This window comes from Eublepharis macularius, chromosome 13, assembly GCF_028583425.1.
Source record: "Eublepharis macularius isolate TG4126 chromosome 13, MPM_Emac_v1.0, whole genome shotgun sequence".
Taxonomy (NCBI): domain Eukaryota; kingdom Metazoa; phylum Chordata; class Lepidosauria; order Squamata; family Eublepharidae; genus Eublepharis; species Eublepharis macularius.
Genome location: NC_072802.1, coordinates 39,853,881 through 39,874,865, shown reverse-complemented (window position 1 = coordinate 39,874,865; position 20,985 = coordinate 39,853,881). Strand labels below are relative to the sequence as shown.

The 20,985-nt window shown below is 43.1% G+C and overlaps 1 protein-coding gene across 3 annotated transcripts in view; it reads right to left on the bottom strand.

Annotated features, from left to right (window-relative positions):
* Nucleotides 1–9,519: 9,519 nt before the first annotated feature.
* ATP11C (ATPase phospholipid transporting 11C) overlaps nt 9,520–20,985 on the bottom strand; it is a 92,825-nt gene continuing 81,359 nt past the window's right edge. Inside the window, exons 29-30 of one of the 3 annotated variants that reach the window (XM_054995957.1) lie at nt 15,996–16,100; nt 9,520–11,646 (exon numbers count right to left, since the gene is read on the bottom strand). In XM_054995957.1, coding sequence (XP_054851932.1) covers nt 15,999–16,100 — 102 coding nt within the window. In that variant the 3' untranslated portion in view covers nt 9,520–11,646; nt 15,996–15,998. Of the gene's footprint in view, nt 11,647–15,995; nt 16,101–16,120; nt 19,998–20,985 lie in introns of those variants that run through there. The other 2 variants (XM_054995959.1, XM_054995958.1) reach the window with 2 other exon arrangements.

The window sequence follows — 20,985 nt, the reverse complement described above, 5'->3', positions numbered from 1 at the left end:
AGAACTGTGGTCATCTGCATCTGGTGGGGAGGGCTGTGGTTATCGAAGGCTTGTGCTGCAGTGGAATTGTATGGTCTTGGTGGTGGTGCTGGACTCTTTTTGATTTTGCTACTACAAACTAACAAGGCAAACTCCTTTGAACCTTTACACAAGCAAACTGATCCCCACATCAAAAGGAGCTGTTTGCATCTCCATATCAAAGGAGTTGTTTACATCCCTCCTCTCCTCCTCCCCTCCCCTCTCCTCCTCTATATTTGACCAGTTTCTTTCTGCCCTCCATGCATTTGACGAAGAGAACTGTGATTGTTGTTGGGGGTTTTCCGGGCTGTATTGCCGTGGTCTTGGCATTGTAGTTCCTGACGTTTCGCCAGCATCTGTGGCTGGCATCTTCAGAGGTGTAGCACCAAAAGACAGAGATCTCTCAGTGTCACAGTGTGGAAAAGATGTAGGTCATTTGTATCTACTCAGGAGGGGTGGGGTTGAGCTGAGTCATTCTGTAAGAGTTTCCCAGGGTGTGGAATGCTAATGGCGGGAGGCTTCACTGTAACCTGAGGAGGTTCTTTTGCATATGGATTGGTGCTTGATGTGCTAATCTTCTCTGCAGGGCTATTGTCGGGTGTGGAGTGTTTTGTTGGCCTGGTGTTTTTCAGAACTGGAGCCCATGCTCTGTTCATTCTTAAGGTTTCTTCTTTCCTGTTGAAGTTTTGCTTATGCTTGTGAATTTCAATGGCTTCCCTGTGCAGTCTGACAAAGTAGTTGGAAGTGTTGTCCAGTATTTTGGTGTCATGGAATAAGATACTGTGCCCTGTTTGAGTTAGGCTATGTTCAGCCACTGCTGATTTTTCAGGCTGTCCAAGTCTGCAGTGTCTTTCATGTTCTTTTATTCTTGTCTGGATGCTACGCTTTGTGGTCCCGATGTAAACTTGTCCACAGCTGCAGGGTATACGGTATACTCCTGCAGAGGTGAGGGGGTGTCTGCTGTCCTTTGCTGATCGTAGCATCTGTTGTATTTTTCGGGTGGGTCTGAATACTGCTTGAAGGTTATGCTTTTTCATAAGCTTTCCCATCTGATCAGTAATTCCTTTGATATATGGCAAAAACACTTTTCCTGTAGGTGACTGTTTTTCCTTGGTTGTTTGATTCATCCTGGGTTTGATTGCTCTTCGGATTTCATTTCTGGAGTAGCCATTTGCCTGAAGTGCGTGGTTTAGATGATCAATTTCCTCATTGAGAAAGCGCGGCTCACATATCCGTCTTGCACGATCCACTAATGTTTTCATTATGCCTCTTTTCTGTCGGGGGTGCTACACCTCTGAAGATGCCAGCCACAGATGCTGGCAAAACGTCAGGAACTACAATGCCAAGACCACGGCAATACAGCCCGGAAAACCCCCAACAACCATCGTTCTCCGGCCGTGAAAGCCTTCGACAATACATAGAACTGTGATTCTCGAAAGCTTATGCTACAATAAAATTGGTTGGTCTTAAAGGTGCTGCTGGACTCTTTTTGATTTTACCTGTATACTCTGGCATCTGTCCCCACACTCTAAGCGTAATGCAAGCACAATTGCTGTTTGCCTCTTTAAAAATACACCATTCCATTGATCCAACCTTTTCCTGACCATTCGAATGAAGACTAAATGCAAATGCTATGTATTTATACAACTGATACAGTTTATACCTAATGAGGCAGACCTCTAAACTAAAGGTGTACAATATTGGAAAGACCACTTTTGTGTGTGTGATTGGCCTGCTGTGGATATAACAAATGGAATTGCCATATAACACAATGCTTTTCAGGAGGCTCAGTGCTTTGCCTTCAAATGCAGTGTTATCCCACTTGAGAAAAGGGATGTACTTGCATGTGTGAACCAGCTGTTACAACGTCATGTGCTCACAGGCTCTCATATAAGGATACATTTTAGCAACACAAGCCTCCTGTCATGCAAAGGGTGAATTTTTGAACGTCTCAGTCCCTCTTTCCATGTTGCTATTAACCTCTCTTGCTCTGAGCCCTGAAGACAGGAAAAGACTCTCTACTGAAATAAATGCAATGAGAGCTAGATAATGGCTACAACACTATTTTTTCCATAATACTATTTTTTCCCACAACAGTTGGTCTTTTTGTGCCATGCTGAAGGAACATCACTGTACACAGCAGCTTTACTGTTCAGATTCCACAGTTGTTATTTCCCATCAAAGCAGTTGAAATGGCACTTAATGCTGTTTCTTTCAGGTTCTACATAATTATGTTTAATTTTAACAGAGAATCACAAATCTGGTTAGCAGGTGTTGTCCTTGTTCTTTTCTAGGGAGAAGATTTTCAGGTTTTTGTTCTCCAGAGAGTGGAAAGGATATTGCTCATGTCTGTTGCCAAGAGAAACAACAGCATCGCTCCTACAATGATGGTACAAAGAACCATCATCTTTTTCAAATCTAAAGGGCCTTGCCATGGACGAGCCCCAGCCCCCTCTTCACTCATCACTTTAGATCTTCATGATCAACCCTGAACACACGTTTCTGCAGTGGGATCTCTAATCTATGAAAGCAGCAGTCACATGGGTGGTTTGTAATCTTACAAATGTGCCTATATATACACAGCTAGCCTGCCTGCCTACACAAAGGAGAAGGGGATAAGCTTTGTAAAACGTTTATATGTAGAAGTGATTTTATCAGACAATCATATGGCTGCAAGAAGGACACAGGGAAGAAAACCAAGGATGAGATCATCCATAAAGACAGTTTAAACAAAACTATTAATCAAAGTTTACTGATTATTTCAAACAAACATTTGATTTTTTTGTAATTTAAAAGGCAAATTATATTCATAAAAGTTTAACATTCGTATTCCACTGTCATTATACCTAAATGTATAACATTGCCAGACTTAAAAATTAAGATTGCAGTCCCATCAATTTTTGCAAGCAGCTGAAAAAAATGCATCTTAAAATCTGTATACAATGTACATCCATCTCCTCCATTCCACATCTACAACATTTGTTATTTTAAAAACGTTCCATTACAGGTTTTATAATATTGTCATGAGTTAAGACTACTTGGCTTGCATAGCCTGTTATCACAAATAAATTAAAACGTTGACCACGCTAGATTATGGACTGGATAGATCCTCCAGTAATGACAGCAGCACTTTGGGAAAGCAACAAAGTTCCCAAGAAAATTCATTGCTTGCGAATACAAAATGAAATGCAGCAGAGTTGGTCATGACGATGGCAAGCAAACAATCGGTCATATGGAAAAAATGCTCTTGGACTGTATCCTTTCTTTCTTTCTTTTGGGTCACAACAAAGATAAAACAGTAAGTATATAAATACATTTACAGCAATAAAATCAATAAAACCACATCAAACCACAGTACCCCAAAAGTTGCGGCTATTCTGTTCATCCCTGCCAAAAACCATTCTGAAGAGGGGGTTTCAGCTGTTCCGGTCAGATCTTCTCGTGAAAGTGGGTGTGTGAGATAACTATGCAACCTTCCCCCCCTTAACAGGAGACTGGTAGGGAGGCTTATCAGATGGATACTAGGCCAGCCTCAACCATGTTCCTGATGGAACATCTCTGTCTTGCAGGCCCACTGAAAGGATAAAAGATCTTGGTGGGCCCAAGTAATAACAGACAGAGCATTCCACCAGGTTGGGGCCAGGACCAAAAAGGCTCTGGCCCTAGTCAAGGCCAGTGGATCCACTCTGAGGCCAGGGGCCACCAGTAGATGTTTATTTGCTGATCTGAGCACTCTCCAGGTACATACGGTGAGAGGGGGTCCTACAGGTATGCTGGTTCCAGTCCGTTAAGGGCTTTATAGGTCAAAACCAAAACCTTGAACCTGATTTGAAACTCCACAGGGAGCCAGTGTAGCTGCTGCAAAATAGGAGCAATATGTGCCCTGTACAGTGTACCCATGAGGACACGTGCAGCAGTGTTCTGGACCCGCTGTAATTTCCGGGTCAGACCCAAGGGAAACCCAGCAGAGAGCGAGTTACAGTAGTCGAACCTGGAGGTGACCATTGCATGGATCACTGTCATTAGATCATGGGTCAAGTAGGGAGTTTTCCAGCAGTCCAGCAGACTGGAAAACTGCTGAAGATGGAAAAAAGCAGACTGGGCAACTGCTGTGACCTGGGCCTCCATTTGTAAGGAGGTACCCAATGTATCCAATGGGCCTCCATTTGTAAGGAGGTATCCAATCCCAGACTCCTGACCGATGTTACGGGCACAAGTGGTGCCCTGCTAGAAGCCTTCCCAACCCCAATGGTCCATGACCCAAGTAGAGGGCCTCCATCTTTGTGGGATTCAACTTCAGTCGACTCTGCTTCACCCATCCAGACATAGCTTCCAAAGCTCTAATTAGGACATCTGAGGCATAGTCAGGTCAGCTGTCCATCAACAGATACAACTGGGTGTCTTCCGTATACTGGTAACAACCCAGTCCAAACCTTCGTACCAGCTGGGCAAGGGGATGCAGAGGGGAGAGTATTGCCCCTTGTGGGATGCCACACACCAATGGATGGCGTGTCCATAACTCCTCCCCAAGCACCACCCTCTATGCTCGACTGTGGAGAAAGGAAACAAGCCACTGTAAGGCTGTCCCTCAATTCCCCACATTGGCAAGGATTCTAAGGGAACATGCTTCCCTTCCTCGCAAGAAAGCCCCTGCCAATAAAGAGCTAGTATTGCCTGGACAATGCAAAGTTGCACTTTTTATCCCTGATATCCCCACTGCCCCACATCCTTCCAGGGACCAAAATGGATCATCTTGTTGCTGGATTTGCTGTTGGTTTTGGTTGCCATTTTTAAAAACACGTTAGCCACCAAAAAAACTCCATGAAAAACAATCTTGGCTCCAGTAAAACAGCAGTTCACAGGTGCTGTGATGGTCAAAAGGTCCACTCATGACACTGAGAAAGAGACAGAAACCAACTGGTTATCAGAAGTGCTTACCAGTGCTGTAACACCCCACCCCTTGGGGGATAGCTTCAAACTCCTAGGTTTATATTATATCAGAGAAGATGGCAGTATCTGCCAACCCCTCAATTAATGAAAGGAAAAAGGGAGACCCCTCCGCTCCTTTCCTGTGTTTTGTAAAAATGCAAAGCAAAAAAAAGTTCCTGTGTATAAAAACAAACAAACAGAAAAAGGGACAACTCTCTTGGTTCCCCCCCTTTCTTCCCTCCCTTTTTTGCTTCTGATACTCTGCTTTTACAACCATGCTCTGGTTATAATAGTTCTTAATAGGAGTCCTGGCATTTCCAGCTTGCCCTTTGCAGGTGTAGCCCTTCTCTCTGAGTTTGTAGGACACCAACCCTGGTAGCTCCACGGGGACAGGCTGTAAAAATCAGAAAGGGATTATTATTTATTATGATTTAAACCAACTTAAAAGTGGCTCTCTTCCCTAGGAAGGGGACCGAGTGGAGATGCCACCCGAGCCTCCCGCCACCGCCCTCCGTGTCCAGCCTGGCCTCGGTGCAGCTTTCCTGCCACGGAGTGTCGGCCGGGCGGCCAGCAGGTGGTGCTCCTGGGAGGCAGGCGCGCCCTAGCCCAGACTGGCTCTCACCTGGCGACGAGAAGGCAGGAGGACCGGCTCCGAGAGGGGGACGCGCGGGCTGGGCGGAGGGAAGCCGAGCTTTCCCCAGGCGCCCAGCTCGGGTTGCTGCCGGCCTCCCTTCCTCGGCTCTGATGCTCGGAGGAGCTGCCCGCAGTCCGGTTGCTCCGCGCAAAACGGGCTGGGTCCGACAGCCAGGACCTCAAAAGAGCCTTGTCTGGGCTACCAGCCTGGGTTGGGGGAATTCCTGGAGATTTCGGAGCACAGCCTAGGGAGGGAATTCAGCATGGAGGCGATACCAGACAATCTACCTTCCAAAGCAGCCATTTATCTCCAGGGGAACTGGTCTCTTTAGACTGGAGATTACTTGCAATTCCTGGAGAACTCCAGGCCACACCTGGAAGTTTGCAAGCCTACATTCATTTACTCCAGCCGATAGGAGGAGAAGGCCTCCACAAAGGCCAGAAACAGGGCATGAATTAAACCACCTTCTCAGTTGTTTCGGATGCTGAGAGGCATCCTGCTTTCCATCGCAATTTCCATCTGGCCACCTTGTGGCGGTGAGTTCCCACTTAAAGACTGACTTCTCGCAGGTCTGAGCCTGCTAGCCTAAAAGAAATCGGGGTGGGGGATGCTCTAGAAAATTTGGTGAAGGCATTTTGGGGAGATTTAGCCGTAGCCTGAATGAATAATGTGTACTGATTTTGAAAAATATAGGTCGCCAAGGTTATGCCTCACATTTTGATTGCTGCTCATAGTGTCAAAAAGGTGAATGTTCAGTGTGTTTAGTAGGGCAAACTATTTTAATTCAAAAGTGTGTAGCTAGGGTCTGCAACATTTGATAATTAAAGGGCCAAAACAGATCAACATTCAGATCGAGAGACAAACAGCTCCTACAAGAAGGCCTATTTATGTGTGTGGGAATGTCTAAATATGATCCCTAATCCATAAATCTTCAGCAGCCCCAATGTTGCTTATTCCTAGTCCTTTATTAGGAAGGATCTGACAATAAATAATAAATATGCATAGTATCACCTTGTGAAATTGTTTTTGAGCACTGGCATAAATCTCTGCATGGTTTGCCCTTGGCTTACTGGCAAGGGCTCATCTTTATCACTTCCCTTTCTTTAAAGCATCTCTAAGTAACCCTTCACTCCCTTCACATTGTGGATGTTCTAGCATTTCACCTAACCTTCTGATAGTGTTAAAGATTTTTTTTAAAGCCCCCTTTGGTTCCATATTGAGTCACAGAGTGCAGGCCGCTGGCTTTGCCTTTTACTGTTCTACTATCCATCAGCTAGCATGCTGTAGCAGCTAAGCGGAACAGACTAGGATCTGGGAGACCCAGGTTCGAATCCCCACTCCGCCATGGAAGTTTACTATAAGCCAGCATTCTGTCTCAGCTACCTCACAGCTGAGGTTGTTGCGAGGCAAAAATAGAGGCGAGAAAAATGTAAGCTGCTTTAGGGCCCTAGTAGGGAGAAAAGTGAGGTATAAATATCTAAGTAAATAAATAGTATTGCTATATAACTACTTGGTATAGTGAAACATCTCCACTTTCTTACATTGGCTTCCTGACCTGCATACCAGTAGCCCAGAAAAAGTTATTGTTCGCATGTCACAACAAATCCGTAATTTTCTTACACAAGTATCATCCCAGGGCCTTGTCTCATTGAGAGAAACCTGTATCCCTTGGCATCTGTCCCCATGTTCAAAATGTACACTATGTGCAATGCAAGCACAACTGCTGTTTGTCCCTTTAAAAATCTCTTCCCATGGACAAGCCCCAACCTCCTTTCCATCCATGTTTGGATTTTCATGATCAACACAACACACTTTTCTGCAGTGGGACCTCTAATCTATGAAATCAGCAATCACATGGAATGTTTGCAACCTTACAAATATGTCAACATATTCATCTGTATATATGTATGTAGCTAGCCTGCTTGCCCACACACTACAAAAGAGGGGAGGGGAACTTTTGCAAATCTTTGTCCGTGGATCATATGCATTTGGCTGCATAGAAGACACAAAGAAGAAAACCAAGACTGGAATTGTGTTAAAACAGATTAAACAAACTTATTAATCAGAACATACCAAAGTTTATTGATTATTTCAAACAAAATTTTAAATTTTTTGTAATGAAAAAGGCAAATTGCATCCATAAAAGTTTAACATCCACATTCCACTGTCTTTATATGTAAATGTATAAAATTGCTAGAGATAAAAATTAAGATTGCAGTCCCATCAATTTTTGCAAGCAGCTGAAAAAAATGCATCTTAAAATCTGTATACAATGTACATCCACCTCCTCCACTCTATATCTACAACGTTTGTTGTTTAAAAAAGTTCCATTACAAGTTTTACACTATTAACATGAGTTAAGACTACTTGGCCTTGCACGGCCTGTTTGCACAAATGAATTAAAAATGTCGACGACCAGATACATCCTCCAGTAATGACTGCAGCACTTTGGGAAAGGAACAGAGTTCCCAAGAAAACTCATTGCTTGAGAATACAAAATGAAATGTAGCAAAGCAAGTCATGATTATGGCCCAGTCCTGGCAAACAGCAGGTCATGTGATAAGTGTTCTTGGACTGTACCCCTTCCAATGGAACATGCTTCCCCTTCCTAGCAAGAACCTCCATGCCGATAAACAGCTAGGATCTCATGGACAATGCAAAGTTGCACTTTCTATCCCTGACACTTTAGATTTCCAGGTTTAGGGAACTGGTGTGGGAGGGTTCAGAAATTTGATTCTTCAACCTACAATCTGAAAATGTTTTACCATGATATGCTACTAGTACATGCCAAACCTACAAAATGTTCTCAGTAGGACAGAGATTAACTCCCCACCCCCTCACAGCCCTCTGAGGACCAAAATGGATGACCTCAGTGCTGGACTTACTGCTGCTTTGATTGCCATCTTAAAATAAACCTTAGCCACAAAATCCCCCCAATAAAAATAAAATCTGGGCTTCAGTAAAACAGCAATTCACAGAGAGTGCCGATGATTGCTTGGCCCAATCCTGTTGCTGAGGAACAGAAGAAACGGATCATTTATCCAAGTTGCCTACCTGAAAAGAGTATTTACTCCTTCCCTTGGAGGGTGAAATGGTAGGATTTGGCCCCAAGCTGGACTGTTCTTTTCAAAATTAAAGAACTCATTGCATCGTATTCACAAGTGAGTTGGGGAAGCAAGAAAGAGGTACTTGCTGGGCTGGTAAAAAAAGCAGAGTGAGTTCCAGCTGATGTTCAACTCAAACATTACATAAAAGCAAAGTCTCAGAAACTAACAAGCAACCCCGCCCCCAACCTCCACATAAAAACAAAATACTCCTTATTAAATTACCAACTAGTGTATAATAACAAATATTGTAATTAATCAAAAGGTATAAAATGCTTTGCGCAGCTATTGTAGCTTTGATAAGTGTTGTGCACAAGGGAACCCTTTACTCCCTGTGTTAATTTTGAACTGTAGCTGTTCAGCACCAGGCTGTATACAGAGAGCGCTGTAATTGTACACTTCACTCCCTGGGTTGAAAAAAATCACATAAACACAGACACCAAGATGGAAATGTGCAGCCAACATGGAACTGTGTTCACAAAAAAGTTTGGGAATAAGGGGGGTGGGATGTCAACCCGTTATGATTTGGCACCTGGCCTGTTATATTGAGCCTGTCTTTCATGGCTTAAAGTGATGGAGGGGGGATGTCAGAGGAAAGAAAGCTCTCATCCTCTCCCAGGAATGTCTAGGAAATCCAATTTCTTGTGTGATGTCATCACATTCTGTGTTTCCTTACCTCAGAGCCAAGCTACAAGTGACACCTTACACAGGTTGGACACTTGTCAGCTTCCCTCAAGTTTTGATGGGAAATGTAGGCATCCTGGTCTTGCAGCTGTAATGGAGAGCCAAACTGTAAAACCAGGATGCCTACATTTCCCATCAAAACTTGAGGGAAGCTGACAAGTGTCCAACCTGTGTAAGGCGTCACTTGTAGCTTGGCTCTAAGTGGACTGCCTACTGTTTATAAGGGAAATGGGGACAGATAAAACAGACACTCAACATGTGTTCCCTGCACCAAAATCTATTAGGAAAATGTGGGTTGGTGGAAACCACGCATGCCGCTTAATGTCTAGTTAGGCCCTCAGACTTTGTGTAGAGACAGGCACAGTGGAAATGAGACAATGATCAACCGGTCCCATTTTAAGAATAGAGGCAAAAGGAGCTTCGATTACAAGCATTATGCAAGAAAAAGGGGAATCTTTCTGCCCATGCCTCTATGAACTGTGGGACTTGAGTCGTAAGCTGGATTGACCTAGTCACGTCATTTCTAGATACAAATTTCTTTGCGCTTATTCATGCCTGCATCGCCCTCATGGAATCACCTACTTGAGAACATTCTCCTGGCCTTGGTTGCATAAAGGCTCATGCATGGATCGGGAGCAGATCCGCAGCAGAGCTCTCTTGAATCTCAGCATCCCTATCTGGAGCCGCCTCAGTCATGGAACATGCAGGCTTCTAAACTCTTGCACTACTTTCTGCATGTGGACTGGGCAAAATGCAAAAAAAGAGAAAAAGTGGCGCTATTGTGTGTACCAATAGAGCTGCTTCATCCATTACCTGGTGGCAAATAACAGGTACATGTGCAGGCGTACCTGTCAGATACACAGCTGAAAACATGCATTGGTTGCACATGCTAAGAATATTTGTAGGTGCACATTTCAGTTTATAGGTATGTGTGTACGAACTGGCCATTTGATGCATTAACACCTCAGAGGAAGACAGCTTGCAAAGGATACGACTCTCGCATTAGAAAAGGCACCAGTGCAGGCATTTCAGGCTTGCTCCTTCAACGAAGGCAATTCTTGTAACTTGTAGTGGTGGGTCCCTTCCTCCCAATAGCCCATGGGTCTTGAATGTGAAGAGAGGGAACATAAAGTGCGTGACAACCCCACCCCCCAGCTTCTCTCTCTCCTCAATAATGAACATTTGAACCCTTGGGAACAGTTTATTCTAAGAATCAGATACCTGCACATCTGAAAAGTTACATCCTAAAAACGGTGTGTAATTTTTAAGAGCTCAGATTGAGAGAAATCTGACAATGTATTTAAATATTTCCCCGTAATCCAGGGAACACATGATGATTTGGACTGCAAAATGCACTTGAAAGGGGAGAAGAATGGAGCAGACCACAGAAAGAAAAACTTTCAGATGTGCAGCTGCTAGACGAGAACTAGTTACTTTCAAATTCTTCAACCCATGCTCAACAGAAAGCATTCAGCTACATTAACCTTGGTGTTTGAAATGAACAGAGATATGACAGGAAAGAAAGCCTTTCCATTTTTTCAAGTAATCTTGATGGGTCACAAATTAGGGGCAAAACAATAAAACTTTTTTCGTTTTGTGCCTTACAGTCAAAATGACGGGGGAGGGGAGTTGGTTGGCTGAATGACAACAACAACAACAACAAAAAGGTACATCAACATGATTCTAATGTATGGCCAAGCCACACAATTACACACAAGACTTTGCTAGCACTGCCCGTGAAAAATTGGACCGCAGCCCTCAGAACAAAACCTTGTGCTATTTCTTTGGTCAGCACTTCACCTTTAGCAGCACTTCACTTTTCTTGGATGCATATGAATAACAGCAGAACAGGCAATGCGTTTTCCGAGTACCAAAACCTCTTGTAGATTTCCTTAACATTTTACTTTGCAGAATAGCAAGTTATTTTCTCAAATAATGGAATTAATGAAGGGAGAAAAGGAGAGACCTTTCTCTACCTTTCCTCCATTTTTTTAAAAAATGCAAAGCAAAAAAAAAAAGTCCTTGAGTGAAAATCAAACACAGAAAAAATTGCCTTGGCTTCCTTTTTGATTGCTTCTGATGCTCAGTTTGTAGCAGAGCGAGCGCACTATTAATTTAAACACACGTGCTGTGGCTATAATCTTTGCATGTGTAGTATCCTGAGAGGGCATCGTTCTGGAAAAAGAGTCCAGGCATATTTCCAGCTTTTGCTTAGCAGGTGTAGCCATTCTCCCTGTGTTTGTAGGACACCAACATTGGCAGCTCCAAGGAGACAGGCTGTAAAGATCAGAAGGGGAGGGGGAGACAAAATGTTAGTTAAAACTGACAGCTGTCAAAAATGTAGACAGCGGCATGAGAAGAAACAGGCATTATATCAGAAACAGAGAATTAGAAATCGCTAGGCTGAAAAGAATGAGGATGAAACAGGAGAGAATAAATGCCAAACCACACTTACAAGGAAGCCTTCTCAGCCGCCACCCCTAGAACATGGAACTCCCTCCCACTGGAAAATATATTTGGATACATCTTATTGGGTGTTCAGGGAAAAAATGAAGATTGTGTTACTCTTCTGGAAGATCTCTGATATTTTATTTCTGCCTGGGGTTACAGATTGGATTTTTTTAAATACTGTGCTTTAACTGGTGCTCTTAATTTATCTTATTTACTTACTGCAGCACAAAGACTTGTTTCACCCAGGACAGCAGTCAGGCCTGTTAATGTCCCATGGGAAGCTGAATGCTTCCCTGAGGTTGCAAATTGTGGCCAAAGTCAAAAAGGAAGAGGGGAAGATGGTGTTTGTTCACTAGGGCCAATCACTCCACCCCGTAAGCTTCTGAGGGGCCTCTCATTGTTTTCAGGAACGACATGTAAATAACACTTGTGGATATAGCTGCTTTGTCAACTTCTCTCTCTATGATCTTGAACTGCTGTTGAACTTGAAACAAGCCCCATCTTTGCAATGTATTGGGTTACCCCAGCTCAAAAAAAAGTTATGTCCAGTAGCATGTGTGGGGCTGCAGACCAGAGAAGTGACTGACAGGGAGGTCACTGTACTCAAGGGTTCAAGATGTCTACCTTGGTGGAAGAGTAGGGCAAATTTTTACCTCAAGGGAAGTTTTTTAAAAAGCCAGTGTGTCATCTGAAGAACTCGTTTTTGTTTGTTGAATGAGGGGCTAGGAAAAGGAGCAGGCAAGGCTATATCCTGGAGGCTAGCAGAAAAGTTATAAGAGCATCTAGCTTCTGCTAGCTGGAAGGAGCTGGGAAAAGGGAGAGCTTTTGTTGGTGGTTGTGGTGGAGGGGAGTAATTTTGGAATGGGTCCTTGAACTGTGGAAGATTTCATAAGGAATTTCTGGCAGCTCAAAACCAGTCCCACACATAGATTTCCATGATGTCGCTTGGCACCAAAGACGTTACAAAAATACAGGCACAATTAATGTATTGTCAGGGCAGCCCCTGAAAACCCTCCTTTGCCAAGGTCAGCTCCCTGACACCATCTTGGTAACCCATCTGTCTCTTCCAGCCATTCCCTCCTGTAGGAAGGCCACAACTCCTGCCCAGGCACAGATGGGCCTTGAGCACGGCTTGGGCCTCAACTGTGGAAAGGACTTTCTGGGGCAGCAAGGAATGTGCCCACTGATAATTTTCAGAAATCTATGCAAAAAGCTGGCATGTGTACATCAATGGCATTTGTTTTGCAGTTTCATGTTGTATTTTTAGCTATGGATTGATTTTACTGTTCTTGGTGCCTTTTGTTGTAATTTGCCTTTGCTCCCATTGCCGGTCATGCTGTCCCTTTTTCACTGCAATGCCACCCTCTCTGATATTAGAAATATTATCCCATGCGATCAGCCACTCATCGTTCAATGAGATGATGTGACAGTTGACCAGAGAAACATTCCCCTCCCAATGTTTTTAATTGTATGTATGCAGTCTATGCCACTGTTCCATCTCAAAAGGCATTCACGGTGGCTCCGAAGAGAAAGTTAAAATCCAAAAGCAACAGCATCACCTCAGGGGAGTTGCAGCATTTAAAAACAGCAGCATATCCTGCCAAATGTAGCCTGTTTTTTTTTAAAAAAATATAAATAATATATTAGGAGGCACGTGCTATTGGAAGGAAAACGGGTGTCCATTGTAGACAGGGCCATTCATGAGTTTCTACTTCACTAGTGGACCCCTTTCCCCAGAGCCTGATCTTAACTAATCAGTTCCATTATTTATGCCAAGTGGCTTACAACATTCTCCTATCCTCCACCATTTCCTCACAACCACCCCAGGAAGTAAAGTTAAGCTGAGTAACTGGCCCAAGGTCACCCAGCAAGCTTCCATGGCAAAGTGGGGATTCAAATCCTGATCTCCACATCCCAGTCCAATACTCTTAACTACTACATTACATATATTTTTCCTTATCATCATGCACATAAAGTCTAAGATTGTGAAATGGAGCACACTTGTGTTTAGACTCCAGGTTGTTCAGCCAAGAGGAGGCTAAGGGGAGAGTGCGTGATGGAGGGAGGGGAAAGGGTACTAGCCTTTAATGCCAGACATTTTTTGAAAATGGGGCTTTGTTTTCTAGTGCCTATCAATTAAGAGCTTACAGGCCTGGTAGGGAAAGGGCAGTGCTGCGTCCTCCTTCAGGGCTGCCAAATCACCATGTTTACCTGGCTTTTAGGCCAGGTGCCTGTTGTTACACTGCCACAAAGAGGTGTGCTTGGTGGAAAGCCAGGGCAGGGGTCCCTGGAAGCAGAATGGGGAAACTTCTTGTAATCCTAGGGGGTACCCAGCAAAACAAATCTTTTTCTGCACTAAGCAAATTTAAAGCATACAAAAATAATCAGAGTTCATTCTACCCTGAATAGGAAGCACAATCTTTTCTCCTGCAACATTTGCAATGTCTGAGGTTCGGCTTTTCATCTTGCCACCTCTGGCCAAAATGTGCAGGCTCTCAGTGCAGGGAGAAGTCATATATCTGACTGATGGGAGAGATGTAAAGGACACATAATAAAGATACAGGAAGATATTAAAATAGATCAATTCTTAGCAAGCCAATATGCTGAATATAGTAAGACTGAGTATGTTGAATATAAAATGTAAAATATACAAGGCTGTACGTAAAGTGTCTTAAGTATGTAGGGGGATAGAGAGGCAAAATATTATGTAGTTTCACTATTTGATACATTTTTGTTTGTATTTTATATGTATCTTGTTTGTTTTTTTATACATTTCATTCATTGTTTACTCTTTTTATACGCTAATAAAGGCTTGTTTGACTTGTTTACTCTTTAAATAAAAAAGGGGGGAAGAAAGAAAAAAAAAGATGCGGGAATAAAAGGTAGTGGAGTCATGTGTATTTCTCTCCCCCTGCCTTCCAATACACAGTATATAACATATAGATGAAATGCTCCAAACCAACCACCCATGATCAAGGGGTCCCTCATGTAAGATTTTAGCAAGATTTTACTAACTGGTATGTCACTGGTTTGGCATTTTTCTCTTTTCAGTGCGTTTAGTAATTAGTAAACATTTAGAATCAAACATGTAGAACATTGCGCACATTATGAGAAACATACAACATTCCTGTGTGTGTTCAGATGTGCACACACATATACCATGTTGTACAATACTAACAGGTAAATCATACAGAATTCATATTCATTCATATTCATCCTGAATTTACATGTTTAATTGAAACAAAAGAGCATGCAATAAAACACAAAATTGCTAATCCCTCACAGGTGCAATGCCAGAATACTTGAGAATAAATTGGAGCCACATTCTGAACACCTCCACTTCTATAGTCTCAAATTCAGCCAAGATTTATTAATGGGAAGTTCTCGTATATCTTACACAGCTGGAGACACCCAACACAAGGTAAGTCACCTTGAGAATTTTATGGAAATATGTCGAATACAATAAACAAAACATAGAAGAACATCCTCATTTGGGGAACAATGTTGCAGCGTTTCAGAGAATTTGGACTATTTTAGCAAGAACCTGGCTTTCCTGCACCTAGGGGAGAGAGAAGCTGGAGACTTGGAGGGACAGGGAAATCTGCAGAATATGAAGCAAAAGGGGAGAAGTTCTACGGATAGGGAACCATTCATAGAAAAGAGGCCCTCTTTGCTTCCAAAACTTGGAAGACAATCCATTTACAAATGTCTCGCAAGATGGCTATAAAGCTTTTATTACAAATAAAAGCTTTTCTCTAGAAAACCAAACTTTGTCAGCAGTGCAGGTGAAGGGGAGGGGGGACCCCATGTTCATTCTGGACATATTGGCACCATCCCACTGGTGTAACAACAGCTTTTCCGGTGGAAAGGTTTTTCCATTTGTGGAGAGGAGAACAATTTTTGCTGATTTCTTCATCTACTACAGACTACCCCTCCCCCCCACACTATATTCCTTCAGGTAACGGAGGAAGATGCCTTCCTCTAGCATGGCTCTGCTTGGACTGCTTAGAACCCAAGCCAATGCTTTATCAAATAGCCCCAAGTATATCAGGCATTGTACCTGTTTTGTTTGGAATACCAACAGCTGAGATTACAAGACCCAAATTTTAATTGATTTCAGGAATCATTTGGTTAATCTGTGCCTTCTAAAGCCCTAATTCTTGAGTACAGGATACCTGTTACAATACATTAGAGTCATCTGAGAATGTTCTTAAAAGGAGAGGTCTGACCCATGATTTGGACGGCACCGAACTGGTTGAAATCCTACAGCTCGCTCTTTTCTGGAAACAGTTAGGGAAACACTATAAAGCATGTAAAAATGCATTTCTCTATGCTGTGATATAACAATTCAGCAAATTAACTTCTTAACACAGATAAACAGCAGTATTAAAAAATACTTCTGCAACAATAAATATTTCAAGTGCTTTATAATGACCAACCTGTCAGCTAAATCAATTCAATCCAGATCTTTGCCATCTATTTGCATAGCTTCATCTACCTGACAGAAAGCTCTGCCCACTCTGCATTTTATGCTACAGTTGTGGAGCTAGACAGATGGAGCTTGAGATGAGAAACATACAAACTGCTAAGAATCAATGCCCTTTCTCAGAAAAACTCGATAGGTCTCCCACCACACTGAAAATCAGAGTGAATGCAAGAGCCTGTGTAAGGCCATCCAGAGGGAATCCAAAATTTCACCATGGAGAAAAGATGCTTTGCCTCAAAATCAAATGATTGCAAAAACGATAAACTTGCCTTGGAGGATGGCCAGTTTCCCCTCTGCAGAAGTTATATATACCAACCTGACTCCTTCCTGTCTCCTCACTGGGACCCTTATGGTCCAAGGCTGGGGCCTAACGCAGTCACTACCTGAGCTTGAGCCTCAGAGACTTCTACAAGCACAAAAAGGAACTTGCGTAGTACGATGGTACATGCAGTTGGTGGGCAGTATGTTGCCTCCAGACTGGCTGGACATTTTAAGAGCAGGCCTTCTGTTCTCATATGGCCAGGAGAGCTGTCAATTCTTCTGCTTGCCAAGCTTCTCTCTAGCTACTGACCTCAAGGGCCTGGAGTTGGACATACATGACCACTTTGGATTTGGGAATATCCTGCCCCCCCCCAACCTTATCATTAGAGAAACCTTTGTGTTCGATGAAAAGCTTGCTGGCTGAGAAATGGCACCTTCTTCATCAAGCTTTCTATTGGCCAACAACCAGACTGCTATACCACTTATCCTGTATATTGGCTGCTCATGATACAGAATACAAACACTGTCTGAAATGGTTTGCATGCTATGGAAGACATGCAGGAGTAATAACCTCAGTAATCTCACAAAGGGAGCTTGACTCTTGAAAGCTTATATTCTGGAAACTCTTGCTGGTTTTTAAGGTGCTACTGAACTCGAACGTAACTTCAGCAATCTGTGGTGTGTACTGAACTCACTTTGTGTATATTTTGAAATTAACTATTATATTTTAACTTGTGCAAAAGCAACATTGCTGATGCGGATTTTCTCTCTCGTAGATATTTCATTCTTTTTAAAAAACATAATTTTAGATCTCTAAAAGTGCCAACAATGTCTACATGATACCCTGTAACTGCATAGGAAAGGATCATCTTCAAGTTAAGCTGTGCCACTTGGTTAAGTGAAAGAAAACAAGGGCTGCGTGGAATCATGACACAGGTGAACCACCTGGAAATCCTTAACTCTGCATCAGTTTGGTATAGTGCTTAAGAGCAGAGGGACTCTAATCTGGAGAACTGGGTTTGATTCCCTACTTCTTTGCTTGAAGCCAGCTGGGTGACCTTGGGTCAGTCACAGCTCTCTGGAGCTCTCTCAGCCCCACCCACCTCACAGGGTGATTGTTGTGGGGATAATAACATACTTTGTAAACCACTCTGAATAGGTGTTAAGTTGTCCTGAAGGGCAGCATATAAATTGAATGTTGTTGTTGTTATAATATGCAAATAAAAATCCCCCTCTGCCCTTTTCATATTAAACTGACTCTCAGCTGCTTTCAACATCCTGTTCCTTCCGGAGGGCAGGAGGTGCTCATCAGACTGCTTTTTAAAGCTTTTCTTTTTTGGTTGGTGTGGGTTTTCCGGGCTGTATTGCCGTGGTCTTGGTCAAGCTCGCCAAGACCATGGCAATACAGCCCGGAAAACCCACAACCATCGTTCTCCGGCCGTGAAAGCCTTCGACACTTTCTTTTTTCTTTTGGCTACTTTACGACGTCCACCTTTCTGCATAATTGGGGGGTCCTCCAAGTACATAGAAACTCCTACCTTGTGGGTTGATCTGGCTTTGCCGGCAAGATGATTTATTCTTCAATGCAATATATTTCTTTAATAGTATGGAAGCTGCAACTGTAATTCTCACTGACATCTTCCCCACACAAATGTTACTACAAACTTTAGAGAAGCAGTTGGCCCAATGGAACTGCCAAGTTGATTTCTGAATTATAATTTCAATTACACTGCTTGCTCTGAACCACGGTGGGAGATTTTTCTTGGGCAAAAGGAGAAGTGATATACAAGTATTAAAAATATACACTACAGAAGATAATTTTGGTCTAAACTCGGCAGGTGATCATTACTTAGATTTTGGGGCAGAGGGGGTGTCATTGTGAAGCACTGCACGGACCCAAGAAGAGTTATGCTTTTTATTCCCAGAGGTAAGACACTTGAAAATGATTCAAAATACTAAATCCTCTCACCCACTGCCCACAATCATCAGGGAAGGTCAGAATCCCTATGCTATACACAAATGTATGCTGGAAGTGCGGACTTTGTTGCCTCCAATGCATACTGCTGGAAACCTTATAGCGACGTCTCAGAATCTGACAAATGTGTGTTGTGCCATTGGCTTGCTGAATATACTTGTATATACCACTGCTGGGTTAAGATTTCAGAGCAGCTGAGCTGAGTGTATGATTAATGCAAGATTAAACCAGCATCCTGTTCCAGACAATGGCCAACCAGATTCCTCCCCGCCCCCCAGCCTATAAGCAGCGCAGAAAGGCCACCGCTTCCACAAGCTTCTGCACCCACCGCTGGTATTCAGAGGATTACTGCCTCTGGATACAGAGTATCTCTTCAGATATCACAGCCGAGAGCCTTACAGGACCTGTCCTCCACGTACATCATCAGAGAATCTGAAACTTTGACACAGGGTCTAGACATACAATATAATGGAGATGGTAGGATCCTGAAGCAGCAAATTGGATCTGGTCACATCTGGCTCTTGTTGGAGAACAGTTTTGAACTGTTATTTAATGCTCAGTGTTAGAAGTATTTTTTTTTTAGATTCATTAGTCTAAAGAAAACAAAAAACTAACAATAAATTATAACACCTCCTAAATGGCATGGGTACTGTACTTACCCAAAGGGAAGACCCCCCCCCTCAATGTTACACAAAAAAGTTTAATTACTGTACATACTTGTAGAAAATATAAGACATCCCTCTCTTTTTTCTTGATAGCACTCAACTTGTTTTCCTTCTAGGTAAATACAGTACACCCCCCCAAAAAATCCTAGCAGAAGTTGTAATAACCAAGGAGGAAATGTTCTTTCTGTCTGCTCCCTGCCGGCTAGCGTGCACAGATTTTTTTTAAAAAAATGTAATTCCTGTACCTCTCTACCCCCACATTTTAGCACCTCAGGGCACTACCACCTCATTTGGGGCTGCATGCATGTTATCAACCATGACTATGTGAACCAGCTCCATTGAAAAGCCACAGAGTATGAGGAGATGTGAGTGGGACAGATACGGTACATGATTCACAAAGGTTCACAAGTCAACACTGGGTGCTGCAGTCATTAAGTAGCAAGAGAGATGCATATGTGCCCCAGCTTCACAGCATGGATGATTATGAAAGAGCTGGCAACAGAAAGCAGATTGGACCGCCTTCAGCAATGGAGGAGAACAAAACAGAAAGGAAAAGCAATTAAAGGTTCTTTGAGAATACCGTGAATGTATCAGCTTTTTCGTGTGTATGGGAGAGACACATTATTAAAGGTTATGCACATCAAGAGATGGGAAAAGCAGCTCAGCAGCGAACTTTTTTTTTAAAGAGAAGAAATCACCTTATTGTTCATTCAGAGAAGCTGTGATTGCTGGAGGTTTGAGAGAGCATGAAGACAGTAGAAGTTCCTGAGGATGGGAGGCGCCTCGTTACCTGGTTCACAATAACACAAAAGAAAAAAGGAAATCGCAGGCACAGAAAGAGGAAGGCAGAAAAGCAGAGGAAAAAAAATACAGGCTAGCTTTTCCATTCCAAAACATCCTTCAAACAGGAACTTTGATATGAAAAAGCAGAGAGCACAGGAGAGGGCAGGAGAGATGCTGAGAGCACTCAAAAAGAGGAGCAGAACCATTTCAGATAGGAAAGGGTTGGTGAAGCAGCACCAATTCTGGCTCATTTTGTTCTGAAATTAATCAGTTTATCCAAAGTGTGGGTGTTTGGGGGGGGGGGGATAAACAGGCATTTCACAAAAATTCCAGGGATACCAAGTACTTCTCTGCATTAAAATAAAACCTGTGGGAAAAAATAAATACAAAAGCTGCCCTTCTGGGTCAGACCAAGGAGCCCTCTAATCTGGCAGCCTGCTTCCAGCAATTGTCAGCTAGTTGCCTCGAGGATGCCTGTCCTTAATCCTTCCCCCCAGTGGTATACTGGTGCTGGATATGGAGGCTCCATTTGACTAAAATAACTACCAGCTGTTGAGAGACTACTCCAATTCCCCTCCCCCTTTACGTTCAGGTTAGTTAGTGGCCTTCACCACATTTTGTGGTAGTAAACTTCACGAGTCAGTATCAGTGTACAAAGGTGGTTTTTATCTGTCCACCTACAATATCCAAATGTGGTCACAGTGCGGATCAATAAATAATGCCAGCCACTTTGTTGTCTATCTTTTCTCTGAGAATTTGTACTCATATGTTTACTATTTCCCAAAATGTACCAGCTGTCTTTCTTGAAAAGGCTGTTCCAATCCACTTTTAAGTGCTTCAAGCTCCCCCCAGAGGATGCACAGTTGGAGCAATAGGGCTGCTGTGGAGACACCAGCTTGGATCCAGCGAGGCACAAGTGGAAGCATAAATGGACTTAGCACAGTTGTGTTTGCACAAGATCTTGTGCAATGCCTGGCACTTTCTTCCCTAGTGCA